The following is a 23,345-nucleotide window of genomic DNA, read 5'->3' as shown; positions in this document are numbered from 1 at the left end:
AGACAGTATCATGCCTACCAGAGCAGTGTCAGTCGTCCGTGATGGTGACGACCCATCATCGTCGAGCCGTGGCGACAATGGAGGACCAGGGTCGGCCTGACGCCTAGGATATTGGAGCGCTAGGAAAAGGTTGTCATTTAGACATTCGCCGCCGTCTCTGAGCCATATCTGTTCAAGGACTGGTAGGAGCCGAAGGACATCGGGTAGCTCGCCTGCAGCGAACCGCACGGATGACATGGCAAGACTGGTCAGGCTGGATCCTGATCGCGGGAAAACGTATTCGGTAACTTGAAGGAGCGGGATTTCGCTTATTATTTCAATAAATGGTCCATCGATGGTCAAAAGTGCAAGAACAGGCATATCGAGTGGTTGGAAAAATTGTATCCCATCTCCCATAATGGAATGCAAGTAAACCTTGAAGGCGCGAAGATGAGGGGACGTACAAATTCGCTCCGCGAGTCCGCCAGCGTACTGATTCCAAACGATCGCCTTACCGAGGTCACAATGCTGCAGTGAGGTGCATTGGAGGAGCACTCGACGAACCTCAGTCACTGACGCTTTACCGGACAGCGTTAAATGTGTGAGCTGCGACCATGGTATGGCCCATCCGTCGTACGGGTTGTTATTGGGACCAATGAAGCCAAGGCTTAGACGTGCGCGTTGCACGCGAGGAGCGTCGCGGAACACGGTGAGTTCGGCCCTGGAAGAGTCTACCGGCGGGGCGATTGTTTCTGAAAGATCTAATTCTTCGAGGAGGGGCATGGAATACGACGTCTGTGCAGGATCGTATGATGCTTTCCAGACGGTGTCTGGCAATCCAGCAACTGACAGCCTGCGTACGCGGCTCATGCACAGGAGTAGAACTTCGAGGAGATGCTCCACCCCCTTCTGTGGCGCGCTATTTGGGTGACAGACAGAAACTCTGAGCTCGAGATCGATAGAGAGAGATCGGGAGAGCTGCAAGAAGGCTTTGGTGGTGTCGACGGACTCATCGAGCCTTTGGTTGGAAGAACAGAGCCTCGCGCGGGTCCACAAGCGAGGGGTATTCAGAGCAATTGCGCGCCAGCGAGACGACACGTGGGCGATACGATACGGAGTGTGCGACTGCGTTCGACTTTGGATTTCGCTTGTTTCTTGCCAGAGAACGAAAATTATGGCAAGAATCTCGGGTGGCAAATGTCGTATGGGAGAGAGTATTGCGCGATTATTTTTCATCCTGGCACATACGACCTCTTCGCGCGCGAGAAGTTCTGACTTCGCTTGACGGATGTGTGCTAACTCGGTTTCGTCTTCATTCAACGAGTGTTCGAAGGTACTGAGCCTCCATTGGTGTTGGAGGTGTATTGGCTTTCCCTAGAGATGCCATCCAGGCGTAAGTAGCATGCCCAGACTAGGAATATGAATCAGTGAAATCAGCATGATCCAGAAAGGAAGTATACACATACCGTAGGCTGAAGCTGCGCTTGCGAGTCTTCGGCCATATTCAAACATCTCCTGAAAGTTCCGAGAACCAAGCGGACGTGGGTTTGGGCAAGGTATAGAATTCTACGATTATTGCCGTCAAGGAAGATGCACGCCCTGAGTCACAGTGATGGTACGGACAGTGGACACTGAGCCTACGTCACCGATTCGAGATTTATAGAGGCGTACTGAACACGTGACCCAAGACACGTCGCGTGTCCGAAACGGCATCAATCGCGATCGAGCTTGTTCTGTGCCATTGTTCTCTTGCCGCCGGTGCCATCCGTGTCATAACTTCTGCTCTTTATCCCGTTATCGCCATCGATACCGTTAGCGTGCGAATCTATTGCTCTGAACACATATAAAAGGGTGCCCTCCCGGCTTGACCTCCCCATCATCTCTCTTCCCCCAACTTCCACCATCCCCACCCAACCCTTCCCTCCCTCACCTTAGCGCTGCTGGTCGGCCTTCGTGAGCCTCATCCACCGTTTTGACTTCTTTATTACTATACTCCACGCGTATTCCTGGTATGGAAGCGCGTTTCGGAGGGAGCTGCGCCTATACTGATGAGTTAGGCGGTGGACACAGGACACCCTATGCCGCTCTCCCGGTTGGCGCAGTGAGCTCCTCCCGCTGTTGGTAGCCCATCGACTGGACGTGGCAGGTGGTTGACTCGTCCCACTGGGGCCTTCCTCGTTGTGCGACCCAGCAGTTGGGCCTTTTCTTTTCGTTTCTTCCGAGGCTGGTCCTCCCCTTTTTTTCTCCTGGTACAGCGTCGGCCTCTTCGTGGCCCAGGAGACCAGTACCTCTGTGGAAGAGGGAAGCTAACAGATGCTTGTGAGTTTTATCCCCTATCCGTACGCTATACATCCCCCTCCTCCCGCTCCAGACGACAGGCCCGTCCATGTGGCTCCTGTACTATACACGACCTGGAACATCGGTGGGCGAGGGTTCGATCTCTTAAGTGGGGTGGACCTTTCGTACCGGAGGCTGTTTTGACGACCGCGCGGGGTAACCGTCGGTTCGTATTCCTGAACCACCCACCAAGACCGATATGGCAGAGTGGACGTATGTTATCTACGACGCTTTAGAGGGTGGCAGGTTGGGCCTCATGTTCCTCCCTTCAATGGGCGGGGTTACCTTCTCGGTGTCAAATATATTAATCATGATGAATCCAACTGTTGGTCGAGCTATCTGCCGTTGTGTGTGGGCAGACACAGGTTTGGATGACACGCTTAGCGGTGGAACAAGGACCGGAGCCACGAACGTCGTGTCGGTTGATATGTGTTCTTTTCGGACGCGGTGGTTCATAGCGAGACGGATAAGTCAACGTGCGGGTCTCGCAGAACGGAGGACCTACTGAGGTGTCCCTATTTTCCAAACATGGTGGGTGAAACCAATCATCAGCCCAATACCTGAGTAGCAGTCTCACTCCGCCTAGCAAGGGTCCGCAAGAACCCATCCTCAGTAATGAAATCCGATACTTCCTGCAATTCAAAATAAACAGATTATGCGAGCAGACAAACGATCCCAGCCTGCAACATCAACGGCACGTAGACCACACAAACGAACGGCGCGAACCACACGCCCGCTACGTCCCAGTACCAAACGCCTTGCCTTACTTCGTCCTCGAGTAGAAGCCAGGAGAGTGCGAGTGTGGCGTAAATGGTATATTTCACGATGCGTGAGACGAGGGCGAGAGGAGAGGAGTGTGTAGAAGGCCTTGAGGAAGAGGGCGAAGAAGGCGAGGCGAGGGTGAGAGGGATGCCGAGGGAGATAGCGAGTAGGGCAGCGAGGGAGAAGTTGAGCATCGAAGTTATGGAGATGATGGTGCTTGAGATGCATAGTAGGAGGGATTTGAGGAGAGTTGAGAGGGGCGATCGTGTCGTGTAGTCGGTAGGTGTGTACAGTAGGGTGGCCAGGGGTAGAGTGCCCATAAGCAGGATTAGGGGGAGTGTTGCCACCTGGGATGGTGTCATAGGCGGGTAAATTCTTTATTTTATGGATAAGTATAGGCGAACGACTTACGTTTTGATTCCCGATAAACCACGAGGAAGATATGGTCATAAATACCAATCCACCCAATATATGCGTGACAAGCATGATGCCCATCACAGGCAACACGTTCCTTGCCCTCTTCACCCATCTCAGTCTCCTACCAACCATCCTGTGCTGCTTCTCGTCGGAGACACCGGGGTCCGTATCCTCAGCGACGGGAATTTGTACCCAGCCGGCTTGAACCCATTCCCGTAAGCCGCTGAACATGAGCGCAACGCCGATGATTACCGCGCTCGGTAGGTACATCCCTATTTTGAGGAAAGATGTCGGGGTGGTCATGATATAGAAGAAGAATGAGGCGTGTAAACGTTCCAGGAGGTTGTTCATTGTGCGTAATGTTGATTCAACGACTCTGTTGTGACGAGTCAGATAGATCCACGATAAAAGGCCGAATATTCAAACATACCGGCCCAGTGCGTGGAATCCGTGTGGTCCGTTCGAGGGCACTGCGAAAAGCGTGATAGCGTCGATACGGAATCTACGAGATACAATGCTTAGGGAAATATACCCATCCGGCGGATATGATGATCTTACTGGTGAAGTAAACCATGGACGCCGCTCGGTCGTCCACGAGCTTGATGCCCTACATGCTTCAAAATATTTCTCGCTCGATACCCATACTGAATGACATCGTCCCGTCCCGTAACCGATGGTGGCACCCAAGTGGGCATCATCTCAACTATGGCCTGTCGTCCAGGGAACTCGGACGGCTCGTGATGATCGTACACCAGGACTGGTACACCGCCTGTGTGTCGGGAGATGATGGAGAAGGCGTTTATGAGATCTTGGTTAGGCAGACGACCGTTCACGCCCTCTTAAGACGAGACGTCAGTTACTTGCTTGGAGAAAAGAGCGGCGAGGGAGAGAACAAACCTCGGAAAACACCCAGGTGAGAGAATGAATGTCCAGGATAGTCGATGTTGAGAGCAGTCCAGATGACCCCGGATGAGTATATCAATGGTTCTGCTTGTAGGTCTGCGCGACGTTATTTACAAGGGCTTGGGGAACCGTGACGGATGACGCACTTGATTGAAAGGAGCCATGATACTCATTCAGAAATGCCTGCATGCCATCCAGATAGCCATCGCTGATGACAAAAATAATGTCCTTCGACCAATGAGAATATTCTAGATGGTTAGAATCGTTAACGACATCCTGTGTCGAAGGAGAGGACATCCTGACTTTTCAAGAAAGCAGACAGCGCGAGGACAGTAGCGACGCCACGCAAGTTGAGTGCATCTCCATTCCCGCTTTGGCTCAACCACGAAGTGCTTATGAGCATGGCCTCTGCTCCTGATGCGCGTGGGGAGGAGAACATGGCGTAGGCGTTGGTCCCAACTAACTCCTGTGGATGGGTGGGTCAGTGTGGCGAACAACCAAAAGATGTGGCTATTACAGACTGACTTCCTGGCTGGTCGACAGCGCATACTTCTGGGTGGACGCAGGCAGACCGAGCTTGGAGAACTCGGTCATGAAATAGTTTGCACGTCTATATTGCTGGCATAAGTATGTACATGGAATGGTAATGAACGACATTAGCCTCACTCCTCATGAGATGCATTCCTGTCTCGCATCAACTCGAGCTCGTCCAAATATCGGTCCGCACGGTGCACGTCATTCCAGTTCCAATACGTGCTAACCTGTTATACGGTTAGTATTTCTTTCTCAGGCATGCCCGACCCCAGCAAATGATAGCACCTGTGCAGGCTGCAGTGCGTTCTCGTCGATATATGTTCTTGAGCCGAGTCGTGGGGAAGGTAAGAAGAGCAACCAAGCGTAGCCAACTAAGAGCAAGAGCAGTCTAGTCAAGTAGAATCATTGTCCTATGGGTTTCAAACAACATGATACACACCTTAGAGCATTTAGATGGCGCCAGAGTAGACCTGTCAGCACTCGTCGCCGTTGTATGCGAGACACATTGACTTCTGCTTTGCTCTTCTTTTTTGAGAACAGTCTCTGTAGTAATTTCGGCGGCATGCACAGTAGGAAATGTCGTCGAGAGTACCAGAGTGTCGAACGGACGTGGTGATGGTGGCGGAAGATGGTGGCGGAAGAGATCAAATTAGGGCACAGGAGAAGGTCACCGTCGGACGCGATGCCGCGCTAGTGGCTAAAGCCAGGTTTGCCACACGCGTCCATCCCTCGCTTCCCCACTCTTCACCCTTTTCACCTGCTTGCTATCCTACTCTCTTGTTAGCTCAGATTGTTTGTGTTCTCTTGTCGAAATCTCGGAATGTCTCAAAAGCGCAAGCGCGCTGCCGCTCAGGGCCTGGCTGCTGGGGAACGGCTGAAACGACACAAGCTAGCCTCCGCCTCTGATTCACCCTGGGGATGGGTCGGCACAGAAGTCAAGGACGCGTCAAATATCTCAGCAGAACATCTTTTGGCTACCTGTGGCTTTGCTCGTAATAACTCTAGCGCTTTTTGTCCAAACAAGTACGCAAGGCGGGCTTCCAGGCAGGCAGAACCGTCGACCTCGTCAATCGAAGAACCTGTGGCCGATGGAGAGCTTGCGGACGATGTTATAGTCATTTCGTCGGACTCGGAGTCATCGAACTGCAGTAAGAAAGGATGCAGGAAGCAGCCGAACTGTGTCAACTACGTTGGGCAGGAGAAATGGGAAAACAAAAGTGTGTGTAATTGTTGTCATGTCGTGCATGACTTTGTCCTGATCAGAACAACCAGACGCCGCTGCTAAAGACTTTCTGGCGGCAGCAGCGCTTGGACGAGACCCAGCGCTTCAGAACAAGGAAGACGGCCTCCCGGTGGGACTGCGGGTGCGTGTGGAAACCGTTGCATATGATGGGTGGTTCTCGCTGAATGTGGCATCGTTTAGAATTTGGGCGCAACGTGTTACGCCAACGCATACATCCAGGTAAGCCTCAGCGTCCATACACGAGAGGCAATATCTTGATGTGTGTATATAGGTCTGGTTTCAGAACCTTGCCTTTCGCAATGGTGTGTTCCAATGTCAACCAGCGCAAGACAAGCAGCACTCCTTCGAGGTGAGTTCCCTCCAGTCAACAAACTTAACGTCGTCCTGTGTCCCACTAACCTTCATCTATAGGATTCTCCTATCTTTCACCTCCAAGCAACATTTGCTGCTCTGCAGGAGGGTACCATGAAAGTATTCAATCCCATAAAGTTGGTCGAGAGCCTGAAGTTGAGGACAAACGAGCAGCAGGATGCGCAAGAGTTAGTACATCATGTTCATAGTGTAGGCTCTATATTCAACGTGCACCCCGTTAGATTCTCCAAGCTGTTCATGTCCCACCTGGACACCGAGTTCCAGAAACAGTCAGATCATGCATTGAAGCATCTGCTCTCAAATCAAGTGCGAACTTCCTAAGCCTTCTCTGTTGACTAGCTTGTGACGTCTTGTAGTTTCAAGGGAAACAAGCCTATGTGACGGTTTGTAAGACTTGCGGGAACCGATCAGAACGAGATTCTGACTTTCTAGAGATCGAAGTCAACCTTGAGGTTGGTGACAGTGTCTTCAGGCTCGCTAAATCGCTCACAACGTCCTTCAGAATAATGCATCTTTGGAGAGCCGGATCGCTGCCATGCTCGCGCCCGAGGAACTATCCGGAGATAACAAGTTCGTACATCCCGACGTCGACTGATTATCCAGCTCATCGTAGTTCATATTCCCAATGCATAGATACTCCTGCGGAAAATGCGATTCGTATCAGGATGCGAGCCGTCAAGTCATCCTCCGAGAACTACCCCCAGTCCTACACTTTTCCTTGCTCCGCTTTGTCTTCGATCTCACCACGTACGAACGCAAGAAGAGCAAGCACAATATCTCGTATCCCACCGTTCTGGATATGAACCGATTCTTGCATCCGCCTGGTCAATCTTCTCCAGATAATATCTATGATCTGCAAGGTGTACTGCTTCATAAGGGCCCGAGCGCATATTCTGGACATTATGAAGCTTTGGCTTTCGATACGGTGTGAGTCTGTTTTCTCACGGGGTGGGGTAGGCATGTTGACGAGCTCTTTCATTCTAGCAACAATTCCTGGTTTCAATTCAACGATGAGAGCGTCACGAAGATGAAAGCTCCCGGAAGTAAGGCGAATGGGACTCAAGACAAGCCTAAAGGGTACGTCCGTCGTGCTATTCTTTGATACTGTCCGTAGTTCTTACGGTCGTCGTGCAGGCCGCAAGCCAATGGTCGTGCAAACGCAGGAAGGAAAAAGAGACGAATTGACGACAGCGATGACGAGGTTGTCATTGTGTAAGATATTCAGGGTGCTTGTGCTACCGTTGTAACTCATTTGTATACAGGTCTGAGCCTCCGAGCGGTCAACCTAAACCTACCCCATATTCATCACCTGAAGCCAGGTACGGTCTCGTGAGAAGGGGCACATTTCCTCTGTGTGGATGCAATGCAATCGTGGCTGATCGATGTCATCTTTGTTTAGTTACGCGACATCCAAGGACGCATACATGCTGGTTTATACGCGCCGAACTACTGCTCGCACAGAGGCCAAACCACCAGTGCCAACACCACCATCGCGTGCCCTCGACGCTGTGCAGGCATTGATCGCAGAGCATGATAAAGCGTGCGCAGAATTCAAGGAGAAGTATGTATTCTCTGATATATATGTTCCAAGTAAAAGCTGACTGGGTGCATAGGCGCCGAGCTGCGAGAGAAAAGTTCGAGGAGCTCTACTCGAATATGACCAGCATTTATCGGACATGGCATGTCTCATCAGACGAGCAGGTACGTATCTTGATGCTTAGCGTCTTCAGGAATGCCACTTATTGTCTGTATTCGTAGAAGTCTATCGTAGCCAGCCAACAAGCCTTGGAACTGTTTCTATCTCGACATCTGAGGAAGGACCCGCCTAAGGAACAGAAGGCAGACAAGCCTCCTGAGCTAAAACCGGAAGCTAAAGCACCAGCCAACGGCGAGGTCTCTTTAGACAAGTCAACTGAACGCGTCAATGGTCACCTTCCGTCACCTGGTACTACGCCGACAGTATCTGAGACTAACGGATACATCGATCCCGAGGCGTCGACGCCCGATATCTCGATTTCTGATGTTGTATGTCCACACGGTCTCCTAAATCCTCATAAGGCGGACGACATGAAGCGAATCGATTATGTACGTATCGGTTGTCATCCTTGTTCCCGCCCAGAACCTGGCTGACACCAGTCTCAGGTGGCATACACCAAACTCATGTCCTTAGAAGAGTGTCGATTTGTTCCTGAACTCACACCGTACGATGTTTGCAGAGACTGCGTTACGGAGATGTTCATAGGTATGTATTATTTTCGTCAATGACTGATTGGACTGGTGCTGACACAGGTTGGATAATAGAGAAGCTGTACCAGTACGAGCATCCAAAGCTCGTTTCCGAGTTCGAGGCGGTTATGAAGCCGATGGAAGGTCAAGGGTGGTACTGGATCTCGACGAAGTGGCTTCGGGGTGCGTACACACCCACTGGGTTCCCTTCTCGCAATTACCACGCATCCACCTTCTGACTATATTTGAGTAGATTGGAAGGCTCCCAAACCAAAGATGCACGTCATATCACAGGGCGACCCTCCTCCAGACGCTGAACCATTCAAAGAGAACGTCAGCTGCCCTCATGGGAACCTGGAAATCACCCTCACCTACCGAACGCAGATCTCCCCAGAGGTGAGTCTACCCATCTCTTCATGCTATTCTTCTCAGACTAGTGGCTAATTGTGGCGTGTGTGGTCTACTTTCCTAATTTATAGGCCTATCGACTCTTGAAGAAACTGTATCCTCAATGGGAGACACTCTCGTATACTGCTCAGCGCTGTTCGACTTGCGAAGCTGGGAAGGACGTCCAGAAGGAAGAGCGGATAAGGTCTGAACAGGAAAAGGCGAGTTCCCTCACCATCGTCCCCCTGTTTACGGCAGCCGTACTCACTCCGAGAACGGCGACCTCCATTGTTCACCAGATGAAGCTAAAGCACATGTACGAGAATGCGCTCGGCCCAAACAATACGCGACTACTCCAAGACGTCCCTTGCGCACTCGTCCCCGCCGACTTCGCGCGTACGTGGAAGCAGTATATCTATCGTCCTATGAAGTACCCGAGGCCGGAAATGTTGGACACGACATGTTTCGTGTGCGAACATGGCAAGCTCAATATCGACCCGAACTCGAATGATCTGGACTCGACGATTTGCGTGGTCAGGAGGGACGACTGGGATGCGTTGGCTGAGATGTACGTGGTCACCATCTGATGCTAAGACTCGGTCTAACGTGAAGATCGCTCATTATCAGGTATGACGTGACCGGGCCCATCATCGCGGTGACAAGACACGAGACTCCAGACGAGCAGAGAGAAATCCGATCATCTTTCGTCCACGACATCCCTGTGTGCGAAGAATGCCGTCGGACAAGGTACCATTCTTCCGCTCCCACCACTCGCTCGTTTGGTTTTGCTCATTGACTCGTTCTCTGTCTGAACTTTAGGAAGTCCGATTTCGACCTCACCGAGATCACTATACGCATGCTGTCCGCCGACGATCCCAATCCTACTCCCGAGTCCTTCACTAATGGCCATCTTAAACCCTCCGCTTCTTCATCGACTCAGCCGGGCCACCAGACGAGCATCACGACGTACTCGAAGAAAGGTACCAACGGCCCTCAAAGACAGTCGAAGAGGATCCGCACAACGCAGCGAAAAGAGCAAAAGCTGGCGATCTCGAAGAACATGACGGTGAAGGAGATCAAGCTCTTGGTCAGTACTACACTATATCATAGCCCCTTGCCTCGTCATGCTTCATGAACCTGCAAAACTGACCAATCGTCACGAACAGTTGCAAGATGACATGGACATCCCGACCATCTGTCAACGACTCTTCTACCAAGGTCACGAACTCCTCGATAACCAGGCCACAGTCGCCACCCTCGGCGTCCTCTCGAATGACATCTTCGACCTCCGTGAGGTCAAAGAGGACGAGGATTTGTTGAACGACTCTGACACGGACAGGCCGCCGACGAAGAGACGGCGAGAGGAGGGCAGGGCGTTCGGCGGGACGTTGCTGGCTGGGGATTTCAGCTCGGACAGGGAGGTCCCGGAGGATACGGCGACGGATCTGGGGAGCGAGAGGGGGTCGAGCGTGGGGGCACAGGACCAACATGATTCGTCCACAGGAGGAGGGGGAATCGCGTGTTCGGCGTGTACGTATGTGAATCCGGCGGAGGTGGGGGCTTGTGAGATGTGTGAGACACCGTTGAGGAGATGACGAGCTTTGCGTCGCGCAGTGCATTACTTTTATTCTATACCTCTGCATCTAATCAGCATTATCGTCACTATTTCAAGTTGCTTCGGACCATGCGAAGAGAAATGTGCTTCGTCATTGATCAGCGGTTTAGAGACCTTGTTATGGTGCAGAAGACCAGAACATCCTGCGGAACGTCAGTATTCAAGATACAATACTTGCGAGCGAGCCGCAGGCGCTCAGAACAGCTTGTAGCACCATCCTTCACCAGACTTAGACCTCATACGCGCCACCATCATCTTCTGTAGATTCGGCTCGAACGTATTCCCTACGTAGGACCTCAACCGGCGCCGAACCTCTGCACAGACATCTGCGTTTTTGCGGAGATCAACGGGAGGAAGTCCTTCAAGCGGTCTCGACTGCCACGAAGGAAAACCAGTCAGCTCAAATGACCACTGAACAACGAGGAGCCAGACCAAAAATGAACGCACTTGTTCGTTCATGTCGACAAAGAGACTATCCTCTGCTGCGTCCTGCAACTCAAACTGGAGTCGGTAGCGGTACGAGTGACTCTTGCCGGGTTTACCCACGCAGGCCCAACATTCTTCTTGAATGTCACATGTTCTGCAGCGATTCGTCAGTAGTGAATTTATCAGGGATGTTTAGAGGCCGTAGAAGGAACAGAGACAGACTTTTTTCGGAGATGTTTACACCACATTGATACATAATTTTCAACGGGTGCCGGGGTATGCCCAACGACACTAGCCTCGATGTTGAACGAAGCACGACAGTCCCTGTCGTCGTCCAGGATTTCCCGGATGGTGACCAGACCTCTCGAGTCGCTGGGCTGAACCGTGTCCGAGTGAGAGGATACCAGGGAGCGTTGAGCAAAGCTCTGTCCCACGGAGCTATCCGTTCCCTCAACAACACGTCCAGCCTTCAGTCGCTCGCTCTTCCACCATTTGTGCAATTGCGCGCAGGTCTGAAGGTCTTCTGGGGATACCGGGCAAGGTGGCGGGGCTGGTGCGGGAACCTTAGTGAGGCAGTCGGGCTTGCCGGCCACATCGCGCTGAGTAGCTTGTCCTGTCATAGATAGCCCAACGTATCTTTTCTTTGTATCCTAGTGATGTTGCCGGTATGATCCGAGGTCTGCGAGGGGAATGATGAGATATATTTGAGATATACAGGACTTCGATACTATCACATGCAACAAGATGAACCGAGACTAACCTTCAAGTTTTGAAGGATCACGACGTCGTTCTCGCGCGCCGTATGGGGAAGCCACTGCTTACCGTTTTCCTTCGCAGCAAACAAGTTGACCTTGAAACCATACTCCGAAGAATTAAGGACGTCTCCGCAAGCATTAAGATTGGACTTGTCCACCAGGCGGAGACGCATCACCAAGTCGAGGTCTACGTGGGGCTGAGTGAGATCGTGGTCGTCTACGCAGGACGACACGGAAGCAGACAACTCACCACCTCTTCTGGAGGGGTTGGGCCCCCAAACTTCCGATACGATGGCGATGACCGAAAAGGTCTGCCCGTTAAGCTTCTCGTCGATATCATTGAGGGCAACCCAGTCTCCCTCAGGATACCTTATTAGTGGACGACAATCATCCTTGGAGAGAATAAAGCCGCTCACCTTCGGCAGGAGCGGAGCAGACGCGCCCAATGGTGTGTTGCCCTTAGATCCAGACTCCGACATGATACGAGCTTCAGGCCTATTAATGCTTGACGACAAGGGCTGCCTCTCTTGATCCTTAGAAGCGACGAGTGTATCTTCAGAGGTCGGGTCATAACTGTGATTGAGCATCGTAAACTCGTTCTCCAAACCGTCGCTGGAGGGGACCATCATGCCGCATGCGTCGTCGTTCGTTTCAGTGAGTGAGGGTCGGTCTTGGAGTTGTCGCTACGTTGTTAACGGCAATTATACGCAAGAAAGGATACAATGCACTAGTCTTAGACCAAACGCTGTAAAGCCGGGGAAGGTCAACCGACACGGATCCCGCCTTGTTCAGAAGCTTGAAAGTGATGCCTTCCGGGTAGACCAGTTCGACCAGAAGTTGGCTTTCCGGCGAATTCGATCTTCTATTCACAACCGCACCCTTGAGGGAGCTGGAGCTCGTCATGGAACTCGACGCTGATGGACCGCGCCCACTGGCAATGGTAAGTATCTTCCAAACATCTCGCCCATTCTAACGTCGATTTTGGCCTTGCCGGAGGGGACATATATATCGGGTACTTCCAGCGTGAAACACTGCATCCCGCCTGAGTGCGTCTTAGAGACCACACTGCCGACGAGGTACCCGGCCACATCGTTGCTACGAATCCGATCATAGACGCGCCTTTTGTAGACGAAAAGTCCATCGAGGTCGTTGTCGGCTTTGCGGCGCTTTGAAGACGGTTCGTGGTCAGTTCCAGAATGACGCTTCATATTGTATGGAATCCGGGATGGGAGTGAGAGCGGAGGAGGCGAAATCGAGTCAAAAAGCAGAAGGTAATTTATGTGGCGCGCGCTAAGGGGTAAGTAGCGCACGTGACCGCGTCAACGGACTCGTGGGAAACATCTCACCAGAAACCAAGTTTCTCGAAATCCTAATACTTATGTGTTGATCATGAGCACGAGCCCCGGGCCCCCCTTCTGAAGCGATTCGCGAAATAAGAATCAGGAAAACACAAACGTTCCATTCTACAGCCAAGGACAACGGATTCAGAGATGTAAACCAAAACCGGGAAAACAGGAAGACGAGTGCCAATATTAATGCTGAGCGGCGTGGACTTCACAAAGAGATGGATAGAAAGGCATACCAGCGGTCGAGAATGCACTACTACCGAAAGCCCCAGGCATCGAAACATCCCGAACTGACATCGATATTACTTACCAACCCAGGTTGGACACAAGTTGGACATCAACTCAAAGAAAAGATGAGAGTTTTTACCACGGTCGACGAAGGGCCTCGCTTGATCATAAGGATACAGCACCCGTCAAGGTAGCCTACTGCCAGTAAGCCCCGCTCGCACCCCTAGTAAGTATTAGTATTGGTATTGGTATTGGTATTGACAAGTACAAGTTGCAACGCACCTCCACCTCGAGACTCAGGCTCGTGGGATTCAAACCCAGACCCTCCAAGCAAGTTCAACCACGCAAACTAAAAGTGACATGCATGCACATTAGGAAGTCACTTACTAAATAAGTCAGAGTCCAAGTAGATGCCGTAGGTCCACTCCCAACGTGTCTGCAGCAAGGCGTGCGATGGTTGTCGAGGGTGATTCGCACAAGGCCGGTGTCCCGGTTAGGAAGCTTAAGGTTGAGGGAGGGAGGGGAGGACCCGTACTAGTCTCCCACAGGCAGACATTGGTGTTGAAGGTAGGGCATTCAACATCTCAAGAGGGCCCCGGGGAACTCAAACGTCGTTGGAGGTAGTAGACACATTGCATACTCCAGAAATGATTCAACAACGAGGGACCATAACCAGAGAACTCGTGATCGACTTCGACTTCGATACGCGCCACCCACCCACTCAACACATTGTAAATGCAAATTTCACATTACTTATCAAAAGATCGGGGGATCACGTACACCCACACTCGTACCCACACTCGCAACATCAAAAAAAAAGGATTTTCGAACAAGTAAGCAGTCGAGGGGAAAAAGTCAGAAATGAATTGGGGTCATTGCATGGGGCGACGGCGACAAGGGGGTAGGGAGCATGGGTGGGGATGGGAATGGGTGGAAAATGGTCGTGGAAGAGTCGATCGATCGGAGGAATTTTTGGACGGCGAATTGGTCAAAAGAAATGAGAAATGAAGGCAAGCACAAGAAACGGAAGAAGCGAGAAGAAGCAGGGCCGGTTGGAGGAGTCGAAGACGAAGGATATAAAACACTTGGGAACGAACATACGACGAGAAAATTCGAGGAAGACGTGACGTGAGGTAGGGGGGAACGAAGAACGCGTCGGCAGAGCACGGGCGACAGCAAGCATTGATTGATCAAAAGGACAGAGAGAGAGAAAGAAAAAGAGCACTTCGATTTGGGGGTGGGACCATTGGGTTAGTAGTGGAGGGAGATATTACGACGAAGCCGGAGCCTGCTGTGCCCGCAACTGTTTCTGCTTCTCCTGCTCCAGGCGCTGCATTCACTCGAATCAGCCCAAAGTGCATGAACGACAAGTAAGGGAAAGAGGGACACGTACGTGATACAACAACTGCACCGCCATCTGGATATTCGCCGGCGGACCCGTAATGACCACCAACCTCTCCCCCTCCCCCGGCGCCGGCGCAGGATTCACGCCACCCGCACCCGCCCCAGGCTCCATGATCTTAATCTGACTCGCACTCATATGCCTGATCTCGTTGATCTTGCTCCCGCCCTTGCCGATGATACACCCCACGAGATCATTCGGGATGTAGATCTGCTGCGTCTGAATCTGCGGGGGCGGGTTGCCTGGGGCGGGAGGGGCGGTCTGGACGTAGGGGTTGGAGTAGCCGGGGACGTAGGAGGAGCCGACGTAGGGCGTGCTGCGGGTGGTCGAGCGGTTGGAGGGACGATAGCTCGACATGGCGGTTCCGGCGGAGGGCATGCGTTCTTGGGCTTCGATGAGGATGTTGCCGATGTAGTAGGTTGCGATGTGGATTGCGTCGGCGACGCCTGCGACGCTGAGCACGCGCTGGATGGAATGGAAGAGTGAGACTAAGTGCGAGAGGGTGAGGATAGGGGCGGACGAACCTCTGTAGAGCCAGGGAGCATGCCTTCGCTGGCGTTGAGACGGGCACCGGAGGCGTCCTGTATTTCCTTGATCTTCGAGCCTTGCTTGCCGATGACGGAGCCCATGCGTGAGTTGGGGATCATGAACTTGATAGTGACCGCCCGGCTGCCAGGCACGGAGGGGACATCGAAGGGCTCGTCGTTGATCCTACGGACGATGAGACCGAAGGCCTGGTGAGAGGAGAAAACAGTATGGTGAGGTGAGGAACAAGAGAGAAAGAGTGAGATGGGAAAAAATGATAAAAACCTTGGAGACGGCGTCGAGAGGGCCGCTGACGTTGAGGATACGCTCTGGGTTGCCTGGGATGCTCTCGGAGACCATGACGCGAGCGCCTGATTTTTCTCTGATCTCGTTGACGTGTGAGCCGGCCTTGCCGATGATGATGGACGCGTCCTGTGTGACGATGAGGCAGCGCATGTGGATGTGGGCGGAGGGCGGAGGAGGGGGGGGAGGGCCGGACGAGGACGATGGCTGGCCGGAGGAAGCGGCGTTGGCCATCGCGTCGGCCGGGGAAGAGGAGGCAGCTTCGTCGTTGTCGTCCTCGCGCTTGGGGAGGTCGTTGTTGGGGACGTGGGGCGTCGAGGCGGCGGTGTCGTCGACGTGAAAGTCTTTGGAATCGGCCATGGTTACGTCATTGGGCAGGACGGCAGCGGACGAGGGCCCGGGAGGGAGGGAAGCTGGCGCTGGCTTCGTGTCTGCTGCTGCCGCCGTTGGTTGAGCTTTGGCCGGGATGTCATCGGAGTGGAGGCCGGCGCCCGTGTTGGCCCGCTTGTGCTGCTGCTTTTCGTGCTCGCTGTCCGAGGGCGAGCGGGAGCGTTTCCGGTTCGTGTCGTGTTCTGCCATCGGGTGGTGGATTTATATGATGATATCAATTGGCGTTTGTTTTAGTGTCACTTCTGCGCAAGCACGGGGGCAGGGCTTGTGGGAATGTGGGGGATGATGTGGAGGATTGGGGGGATCCGGATGAGATGGTGAGGACTTGTCTGGGAGGTGCGTCTGGTGAGGGGGGAAGGGGGAAGGAACGCGCAAGGGAACATACCTGGCGACGGCGAACGCGACTTGCAACTCGTCCTGCTCACTGTACGCGACGAACAACCGATATTCTGAATTTTCGCCCCTTGCGTCCGCCGTCAACAAGGCCAAACAATGGCTCTTTCCGGCCAGGTGCCACCACAGCGACCCTCTCCTCCTCGTACCCTCTCCTCCACCGTCTACCCAGCACAAACGGTCGCTCTCGTCTGCGTCCACCAATGTGCGCTTGCTCGCCTCTACGTCACCACAGATAATTCTCCCGACCGCGCGCGCATGCATGTTCGCCTTTTCCGACCGAATTATTCCCTTGTGGCCATCCGTCGTGCGCGCATCGACGTCTCCCAGACGGTCCGCTCCACTGGTCGAGACCTCTTACATACACCCACCCCACTTTTGATCATCTCGCATTCTAGAACGAGGCAACTTGGGTGGTTTCCGCACCCCTCATTGGTTCCACACCACCTCTTCGTGATATGAGCCAATGACGGCTCTCTATCCGGGCCAATCAAATCCCGCGAATGTTCGCAGGCAGGGTCCAATCGCCGACGGAGTCGACAAGCTCGTGACGGATGATGAACCAGGGTCGAAGGCTCGAAGCTCGATGTCAAAGTGGACCAGGCACCTCCAACGATGACGGCCTGCGTTGATTTGTGGCCCGGGTGGCGTACGGGTCGCTTGCAATTGTGTAGACACTTCGTCCTAATTTATGTTTTTTGAGGAGTTTTGTTTTGTTCGAATACATGCACTTCCAAGTGGCGACCAATCGCATTTGCGTGGGATCCGTTCCCACGTGGTCCGTTCCGCGGACACATCCGGCGCGTCGCGCAACCAAACTTGAGCTTGAGTCTGCTTGAACACCTCTAGCTTGGGCCACAACGCTATTGCCACTTCGTCTGAGCACAACGTCTCATCTGCAAAAATAGTCTAACGCGCCTTCTACTCGGATTATAGTGTGTCCCTTCTCAAACCGTCGTCGAACATCCGTGCAATTTGAACAATGGCACAAGACTCTTCCGACGACGAACTCGGTCTGCCACTCTTCCTTGTTTGCTCATCTACCTGCCGTACCAAGTGCTAATCCATCTCCATCATATCCCCATCTCCTCCCCTCTTCTCTCCATTCCATCCCACGCAAAACAGACGGCTTCGACCCCACAACACCCTACAAACCCAAAGCCAAATCCCAGCCCAAACCCACAACATCCAAACCCACCACCACCTCCAAACCCACCACAACCACAACCACAACCAAACCCAAACCCGGTCCCTCAAATTCCAACTCCAACTCCAAACCTACATCCAACGCCAAACTCACTTCCAACTCCAACAAACCCGCGTCCAAATCGACCGCTAAGACCCCCACAACGACTAACAAGCCCAACACAACAACGACGGTCCCATCCAAGCGCACCGCCCGTGTGGAGGATTCGGATGACGACGATGTGCAGTTGATTGAGGATCCGGGTATGGGGTTTAGGGAGAGCTTGAGTTTGGGTAAGAGTAGGAGTGGGAGTGGGAAGGGTGCTGCGGGTACGAATGGGGGAGGTGGTGGGACAGGAGGAGGGAGGAGTCGCGAGACATCTGGGACGACTGGGAATGGGAATGGGAAAAGTGCGCCGACGACGACGAAACACCCAACGGCTACTACGACCACGACCACGGCAGCTGCGAAAGGCAAGAGTAAACCCACGCCCGCGCCTCCTCCCGCGAAGAAAGCGAAAACCACGACCTCGACCACGACCGCGACTGCGAATGGGCTCAAGAACCGGACGAGCAGGTCAGACTCGGATGGAATGGACGTAGACGCGCCGAACGATAACGATGAACGCAGCGAACACGGAGAAGAGGACGAAGACGATGACGAAGTAGCGGCCTCAGAGCAGGATGAGGATGACGAAGAGCAAGAGGAAGCACCGCCGCCGCCGCCGCCGCAAACACTGGGGAAGAAAGTAGCCTATGCGGCGAAGAGGACGGCCGGGAAACCCCCGCCCCCGCCCCCAGTCCCAGCTCCTGCGCCGGCGCCGGCGTCGAAGTCGCAGGGGAATGGGCGGAGCGGGCATGGGGAGACGAAGGCGAATGGGGGTGGGAATGTGAAGGGTAAGGAGAAGGAGAACTTGAAGGAGAAGCAGCAGGCTCCGCAGGTCCAGGAGGCTCAGGCTCAGGCTCAGGGACAAGGACAGGGCGTAGCGTCCGCACGAGAGCTTGAGAGGTTGAATCGACAGTTATTGCAGGTGCGTCGGAAAGTCATACTATCCTCTTTGCCATGTTGCTCAATCTCATTCTTTGCCCTTGGTTTCTTTGTACAGATGAAAGAGCAGAGGGATACATTCCAGAAGCAGCTCGAATCTCTGCTTGCTGTGAGGAATACGGAGGCGGAACAAGCACTCGTGACACAGGCAGCACAACACAAGGCCGAAGTCAAAGGTCGGTTTCCATTCCATGCCATTCTACTCCACCCCTCATTCTCTCATTCTTACCAATACCCACTAACCCTCCCCCCTCCCCCCCACAGCCCTAAAAGACTACATCCACGAACTCACCACCACCTCCTCCAACGCAAAAGAAAACGTACCAAACCCGATGCTCAAAGCCGCGCTGCACGGCTCCGGCAATGCCATCGAGTTCATAACGCGCGAGACGGCGGAGAACGAGAAACGTGCGTTGAAGAGGGAGGTGGAGCATTTGAGGGAGGGCAAGCGCAAGGCGGAGGAGAGGACGGAGGCGAGGGTGAAGGAGGTGCAGGAGAGGTTGGATGAGTTGAAGACGGTCGGTGAGTGGCTGCATGGCATTGCGTTGTATCTCAATCTGAAGGATTCTTATTAACGCTGAACTTGTTTTTTGTGTTCGCTCCCGACAGAGAAAGAACTCCGAATCGAACTCAAAGCCGAGATCGAGCGCGCCAAATCGCTCCAGTCTCGCGTCGCTTCCACCTCTGATGGCAATGGACACAGCGGGCCTACTAAACGACAGGGTCCTGGTCGTAACCCGACGGTGGACCTGTACGAGGCGTTGACGAACTTGTTGGTCATCAATGTGGAGCATCCGATTGACCCGGCCACGGGATTGGAGACGACGATGTATCATTGCGTGTTCACGGAGCAAGACAAGGGTATGTGCTTTTGTCTCTTTGCCCCCACGGCGTTCCCGTCTAACCTCTCCCTTCGCCCTCCAATCGCAGGTATCAACTTCACCCTCCAATTCTACAAAACACCCTCAGAAGACGACCCGAAAACATATATCACGAAAGTCCGCTACGAGCCCAAAGACATGCAGATGCTGCCGGACGAGTTCTGGGCCTCCGTCGGGTTCTTGGCAAAGCAGGACGTGGTCGCGTTCGACGAAGGCGAGACCGACGTGTTTTATAAGAGCATGTATAATTTGATGACGGAGAGGGATCTGTTCGTTGGGATTGGCCGACCGGGGTTGCCAAATGATGATGAGGAGGAGATGCAGGAGGATGGGGAGGAGGTGGATGGACAGGAGGTGTTTGAGATTGAATGAGGGATTCAGATGCGGTGGGTTGGGATGGGTTGCGTTTGTGCTTCATGGTCGGTCGGTATCATATGTCTGTCTACTGAGCGGCACCCTCACTTATATATCCGTATTCTTTAGGCAATTGTCATATAGTTCTCTTTTCCTTGGCTGCACGGTCACATCGATTAATCTTTTATACTACTCTCAGGCCCCGATGCTGAACCTTCTTGTGTGCTACATGCTTCTTCTATGTACATGTCTGCTTGCTATATGATTATCGTCACATTCACATCACTATCCTTCCGCTATCTTACCCTCGCCATTTTTTGTGTGTCTCCTCACGCACATCACCAGCACTCAAACAGGCGTGCTATCCTGTCTCTCGATCGACCTCGTGGTCCCCATCCCCGTCCTGGCCCCAGCCTTCTCCCACACCCTCAACGCCTGCTCGTCCATCGCCAACCTCGCCCTCTTGACGCTCAGCGCCACATAACCGCCTTCTATATCCGCCCCACCGAGGTTCGCTCCCGCTCGTGAGAGAACGTCGACGATACTTTCGTGTCCTTGTCTCGCAGCCTATATAACATACCCCGTCATATCGTCAACACACAAAATGAGAGACAAGCGACGATCGAAAAAAGGACATACGTAATACAGCGCCGTATGGCCCAGCGAATCCCTCAGATGTACCAAAGCCCCAGCCTCCAACAGTTTCTCAACACACCTCCCGCTCCCATTCAACGCTGCAACATGCAACGGCGACCTCCCCGAAGCAGGGTTCACCCAATTCACGATCCCGCCCGCCATAGCCACAGTCAACCCGGCACTGGGGGAGGCTCCCACCGCAAGAGCACCACTGCCACTGCTAGTACTTTCATCTACGGTAGTCGTGGTGTTACCACCGATACTGGGATGTGGCAAGTCTCCGCCGGAGAGACAGAGCTCGAGGCCGTCGATGTCGTCCGAGGCGGCGGAGAGGTGGATCAGAGAACTGAACAGGGCGACTTCGGTCGTTGAGGCTTCGGCGGCGGTCCAGGACCATGGAGCGGCCGCTTCGTCGAGCTTATTGTTTATACTGCCACTACTTCCGATATTCCCCTGCCCCTCGACGACGATTTTTGGTGGCCCGCTGAATGAGACTGTAGGACTCGAGGATACAGTGGGTAGACCGTCTGCGTTCACAGTAGCGTGAGTGCTATGCGCTGCGGTGCGATTGGAGGAAGAGGCAGAGAGGCGAACGAGGTGCGAGAGCACGCTTTGGATGTTCTCGATGTTGTGGTCGAGAGTCGAGTGATGATCATCGCCATGTCCGTGATGGTGGTGGAGAGGTGCGCCGAGGGGCTTGGACGGTCGGGTAAGTTCACCACGGAGAGGTGTCCCGATGAGGTTTCGTACGTCGGTAGGAGTTAGGTCCGGCTTGGAGAGCAGGTAGCTGAGCTTCGTTAGTGCGCCCTATCATTGATGAAGTGACGGAGGGTATTAGAACATGTCAGTCGACGGTCGCGTGAAGGCAAAACAGTCACCTCGAGCGTCATGTCGACTCCGGGAACGACTCCGGTCTCGATGAGCGTTCGGCCGGTTTCGTACGCATCTGAGACGGTGCCTTTGGAGCATTGGCTGATGTTGACTATCACGACGCCGCGGTCGCAGGCTTCACGGAAAGCTTGCATAAGATCGGCACGCTGGGGCGCATTTCCTGCTCCGAAGGTCTCAAGGACGACACCTAGTGGTGGAGAGGATCACTTTAGCATCATTTACCTATTGTGATAAAACACACTGGGGATTCATCTGATGGTCACGAACCTTTGACTGGAGGTTTGAGAAAGGCACGAACGGTCGCGGCCGTTATGCCGGGGAAAAGGCGAAGCGTAGCTGTTGCAAGCATGATCAAACTGCTATCCAGGCCCACGCTAGGAAACCTGCAACTCACCGACATGCTCGCACATCTCTGCACAAGAGAATTGAACGGTCAGTCCAAGACGTGTTTTGTATCACAGAGAACAGCAAACCTTTATGTGCTCTGAACCTCTGCAAACTGGTTTGTCGGATGACATCGTTCCAGTTCACTACAATGTCTATCCCCACTGTATCATGCAAAGGTAATAAGCATCGGAAGTTTGACGATATTTGTGACCATACTAACCGTTGACGAGAGGAGCAAAATTGGGGCTCGTGAACGCGTTGAGGTCGTGTGACGAGGTCTTCGACACTCGATTACCACGGAACAGTGTATGATTGAAGAAAAGACAGCATTCTATGTTCGGTACACTTTTCAGTATCAGATCGTGCTCGCTCAAGAAAGTAAGACTAGTTTTACCAGGAATAATGTATTGTCCTGCGATGGAGAGTGCGCCCAAAAGATTATCGACTGCGTCGTTGCGCAATTGAGACAACGGGATTTGAGCCCCAGTCACAATCTATAGAGCGAAAATATATCAGGGGGTGAGATGATCAAGCCAATGAGGTTTAGGCACGTACGACCGTTTTGCCAAGGTCCTCAAGCAAAAAGCTCAGAGCACTCGAGGTATATGCCATGGTATCCGTACCATGCAAAATGACGAATGCGTCGAAAAGGTTATAGTTGAGCTCAATCTCCGTAGCTATCCGGATCCAATCTGAGCTACGAGAACGATGAGCCTGTCAGAGAGTCTGTATATATTTCGACATAGCAACACTCACCGTCATTGTCGATGTTACTGCTGTCGAGCAACGGATTCCACTAAGCAATAAATTCAGAATATTGCCACTTTCAGTGATCGGAAAAAAATCCCCACCTCCAGAACAGCATAGCGAATGCGATTCATTTTTCCTCCGGACACCATGGTCCTCGGTGTGATCAAGACAGGAAGCTGCGCCTCATACACCCCCTCTCCCACCTCTCTACACTCAGGCCGTTTCTTCGCATCTTCGTTCTTCGCCTCGGCCGTGAGCAACGTCTCTGCGGTGACTCCTATCGGTCTCGATGATCTCACAGGTAACGTCGCGGTGCGCAAAAATTCAGCCGCATCAGAATCAGGGGACTGCGTCCCCGACGAAGACCGCTGATGATGAGCGCTCTGTGTATTCCATTGCCTAAAGCCCTCGACTGAGCCAGAGTGAGAGAACAGAGAGTCCTGGAGAGGGTCGTGGAAGCGGGCTTGTGTGCGGAGGGTTTCGGTGAGGAAGTAGGGTTCTGGGACGTAGCCTTGGTGGCCGACCAGCATCCCAATGGTACCACCCGTGTAGATGACGAGCACTTTAGACTCATCAGATGCATGCGAGAGCTCCATTATAGCCTTTTGGGAGAATGTCTAGCGAAGATGCTATGACGAGGACCTGCGGAAAACAGAGGAGAGCGAAAAGA

The 23,345-nt window shown here is 53.1% G+C and overlaps 6 protein-coding genes across 6 annotated transcripts; 2 read left to right on the top strand and 4 right to left on the bottom strand.

Moving 5' to 3' along the window:
• Positions 1–2,901: 2,901 nt before the first annotated feature.
• STEHIDRAFT_166151 (Gaa1-domain-containing protein) lies at positions 2,902–5,542 on the bottom strand. Its single transcript, XM_007300883.1, has 11 exons — positions 5,372–5,542; positions 5,218–5,320; positions 5,065–5,159; positions 4,924–5,008; positions 4,702–4,864; positions 4,545–4,646; positions 4,393–4,494; positions 4,054–4,333; positions 3,926–3,997; positions 3,490–3,871; positions 2,902–3,425 (listed from the first exon to the last, which is right to left on the bottom strand). The coding sequence occupies exons 1-11, from the start codon at positions 5,494–5,496 to the stop codon at positions 2,970–2,972; spliced, it is 1,965 nt and encodes a 654-aa protein (XP_007300945.1). The 5' UTR covers positions 5,497–5,542; the 3' UTR covers positions 2,902–2,969.
• Positions 5,543–5,679: 137 nt separating this feature from the next.
• STEHIDRAFT_74131 (cysteine proteinase) lies at positions 5,680–10,828 on the top strand. Its single transcript, XM_007300508.1, has 23 exons — positions 5,680–6,149; positions 6,205–6,296; positions 6,356–6,394; positions 6,447–6,524; positions 6,587–6,714; positions 6,769–6,853; positions 6,904–6,999; positions 7,050–7,117; positions 7,181–7,474; positions 7,532–7,624; positions 7,682–7,759; positions 7,810–7,866; positions 7,947–8,108; positions 8,161–8,248; positions 8,306–8,632; positions 8,690–8,789; positions 8,849–8,956; positions 9,027–9,169; positions 9,253–9,381; positions 9,460–9,728; positions 9,788–9,907; positions 9,980–10,247; positions 10,327–10,828. The coding sequence occupies exons 1-23, from the start codon at positions 5,753–5,755 to the stop codon at positions 10,753–10,755; spliced, it is 3,648 nt and encodes a 1,215-aa protein (XP_007300570.1). The 5' UTR covers positions 5,680–5,752; the 3' UTR covers positions 10,756–10,828.
• A 142-nt stretch (positions 10,829–10,970) lies between these two features.
• Positions 10,971–12,582, bottom strand: STEHIDRAFT_153669 (uncharacterized protein; the record flags this gene model as incomplete). Its single annotated transcript, XM_007300882.1, has 5 exons — positions 10,971–11,150; positions 11,223–11,355; positions 11,424–11,851; positions 11,962–12,143; positions 12,207–12,582. 5 exons carry the CDS (start codon positions 12,580–12,582, stop codon positions 10,971–10,973), a joined length of 1,299 nt encoding a protein of 432 aa, XP_007300944.1.
• Positions 12,583–14,379: 1,797 nt separating this feature from the next.
• Positions 14,380–16,449, bottom strand: STEHIDRAFT_118925 (uncharacterized protein). Its single transcript, XM_007300881.1, has 4 exons — positions 15,743–16,449; positions 15,457–15,666; positions 14,924–15,397; positions 14,380–14,860 (listed from the first exon to the last, which is right to left on the bottom strand). Exons 1-4 carry the CDS (start codon positions 15,911–15,913, stop codon positions 14,801–14,803), a joined length of 915 nt encoding a protein of 304 aa, XP_007300943.1. The 5' UTR covers positions 15,914–16,449; the 3' UTR covers positions 14,380–14,800.
• A 1,076-nt stretch (positions 16,450–17,525) lies between these two features.
• On the top strand, positions 17,526–20,065 carry STEHIDRAFT_137479 (uncharacterized protein; the record flags this gene model as incomplete). The annotated part of the gene is made up of 6 exons (XM_007300880.1): positions 17,526–17,556; positions 17,669–18,759; positions 18,835–18,952; positions 19,041–19,298; positions 19,386–19,637; positions 19,707–20,065. The coding sequence occupies 6 exons, from the start codon at positions 17,526–17,528 to the stop codon at positions 20,027–20,029; spliced, it is 2,073 nt and encodes a 690-aa protein (XP_007300942.1). The 3' UTR covers positions 20,030–20,065.
• A 216-nt stretch (positions 20,066–20,281) lies between these two features.
• On the bottom strand, positions 20,282–23,271 carry STEHIDRAFT_92339 (asparaginase-domain-containing protein; the record flags this gene model as incomplete). Its single annotated transcript, XM_007300879.1, has 11 exons — positions 20,282–20,578; positions 20,651–21,454; positions 21,526–21,725; positions 21,806–21,874; positions 21,933–21,950; positions 22,012–22,086; positions 22,146–22,256; positions 22,320–22,419; positions 22,481–22,617; positions 22,682–22,721; positions 22,777–23,271. The coding sequence occupies 11 exons, from the start codon at positions 23,269–23,271 to the stop codon at positions 20,360–20,362; spliced, it is 2,268 nt and encodes a 755-aa protein (XP_007300941.1). The 3' UTR covers positions 20,282–20,359.
• Positions 23,272–23,345: the final 74 nt, after the last annotated feature.

The sequence above is a fragment of the Stereum hirsutum genome, assembly GCF_000264905.1.
Source record: "Stereum hirsutum FP-91666 SS1 unplaced genomic scaffold STEHIscaffold_3, whole genome shotgun sequence".
Classification (NCBI taxonomy): Eukaryota; Fungi; Basidiomycota; class Agaricomycetes; order Russulales; family Stereaceae; genus Stereum; species Stereum hirsutum.
Note: the sequence above shows the minus strand (reverse complement) of the source record. Positions and strands in the feature narration are given on the sequence as shown.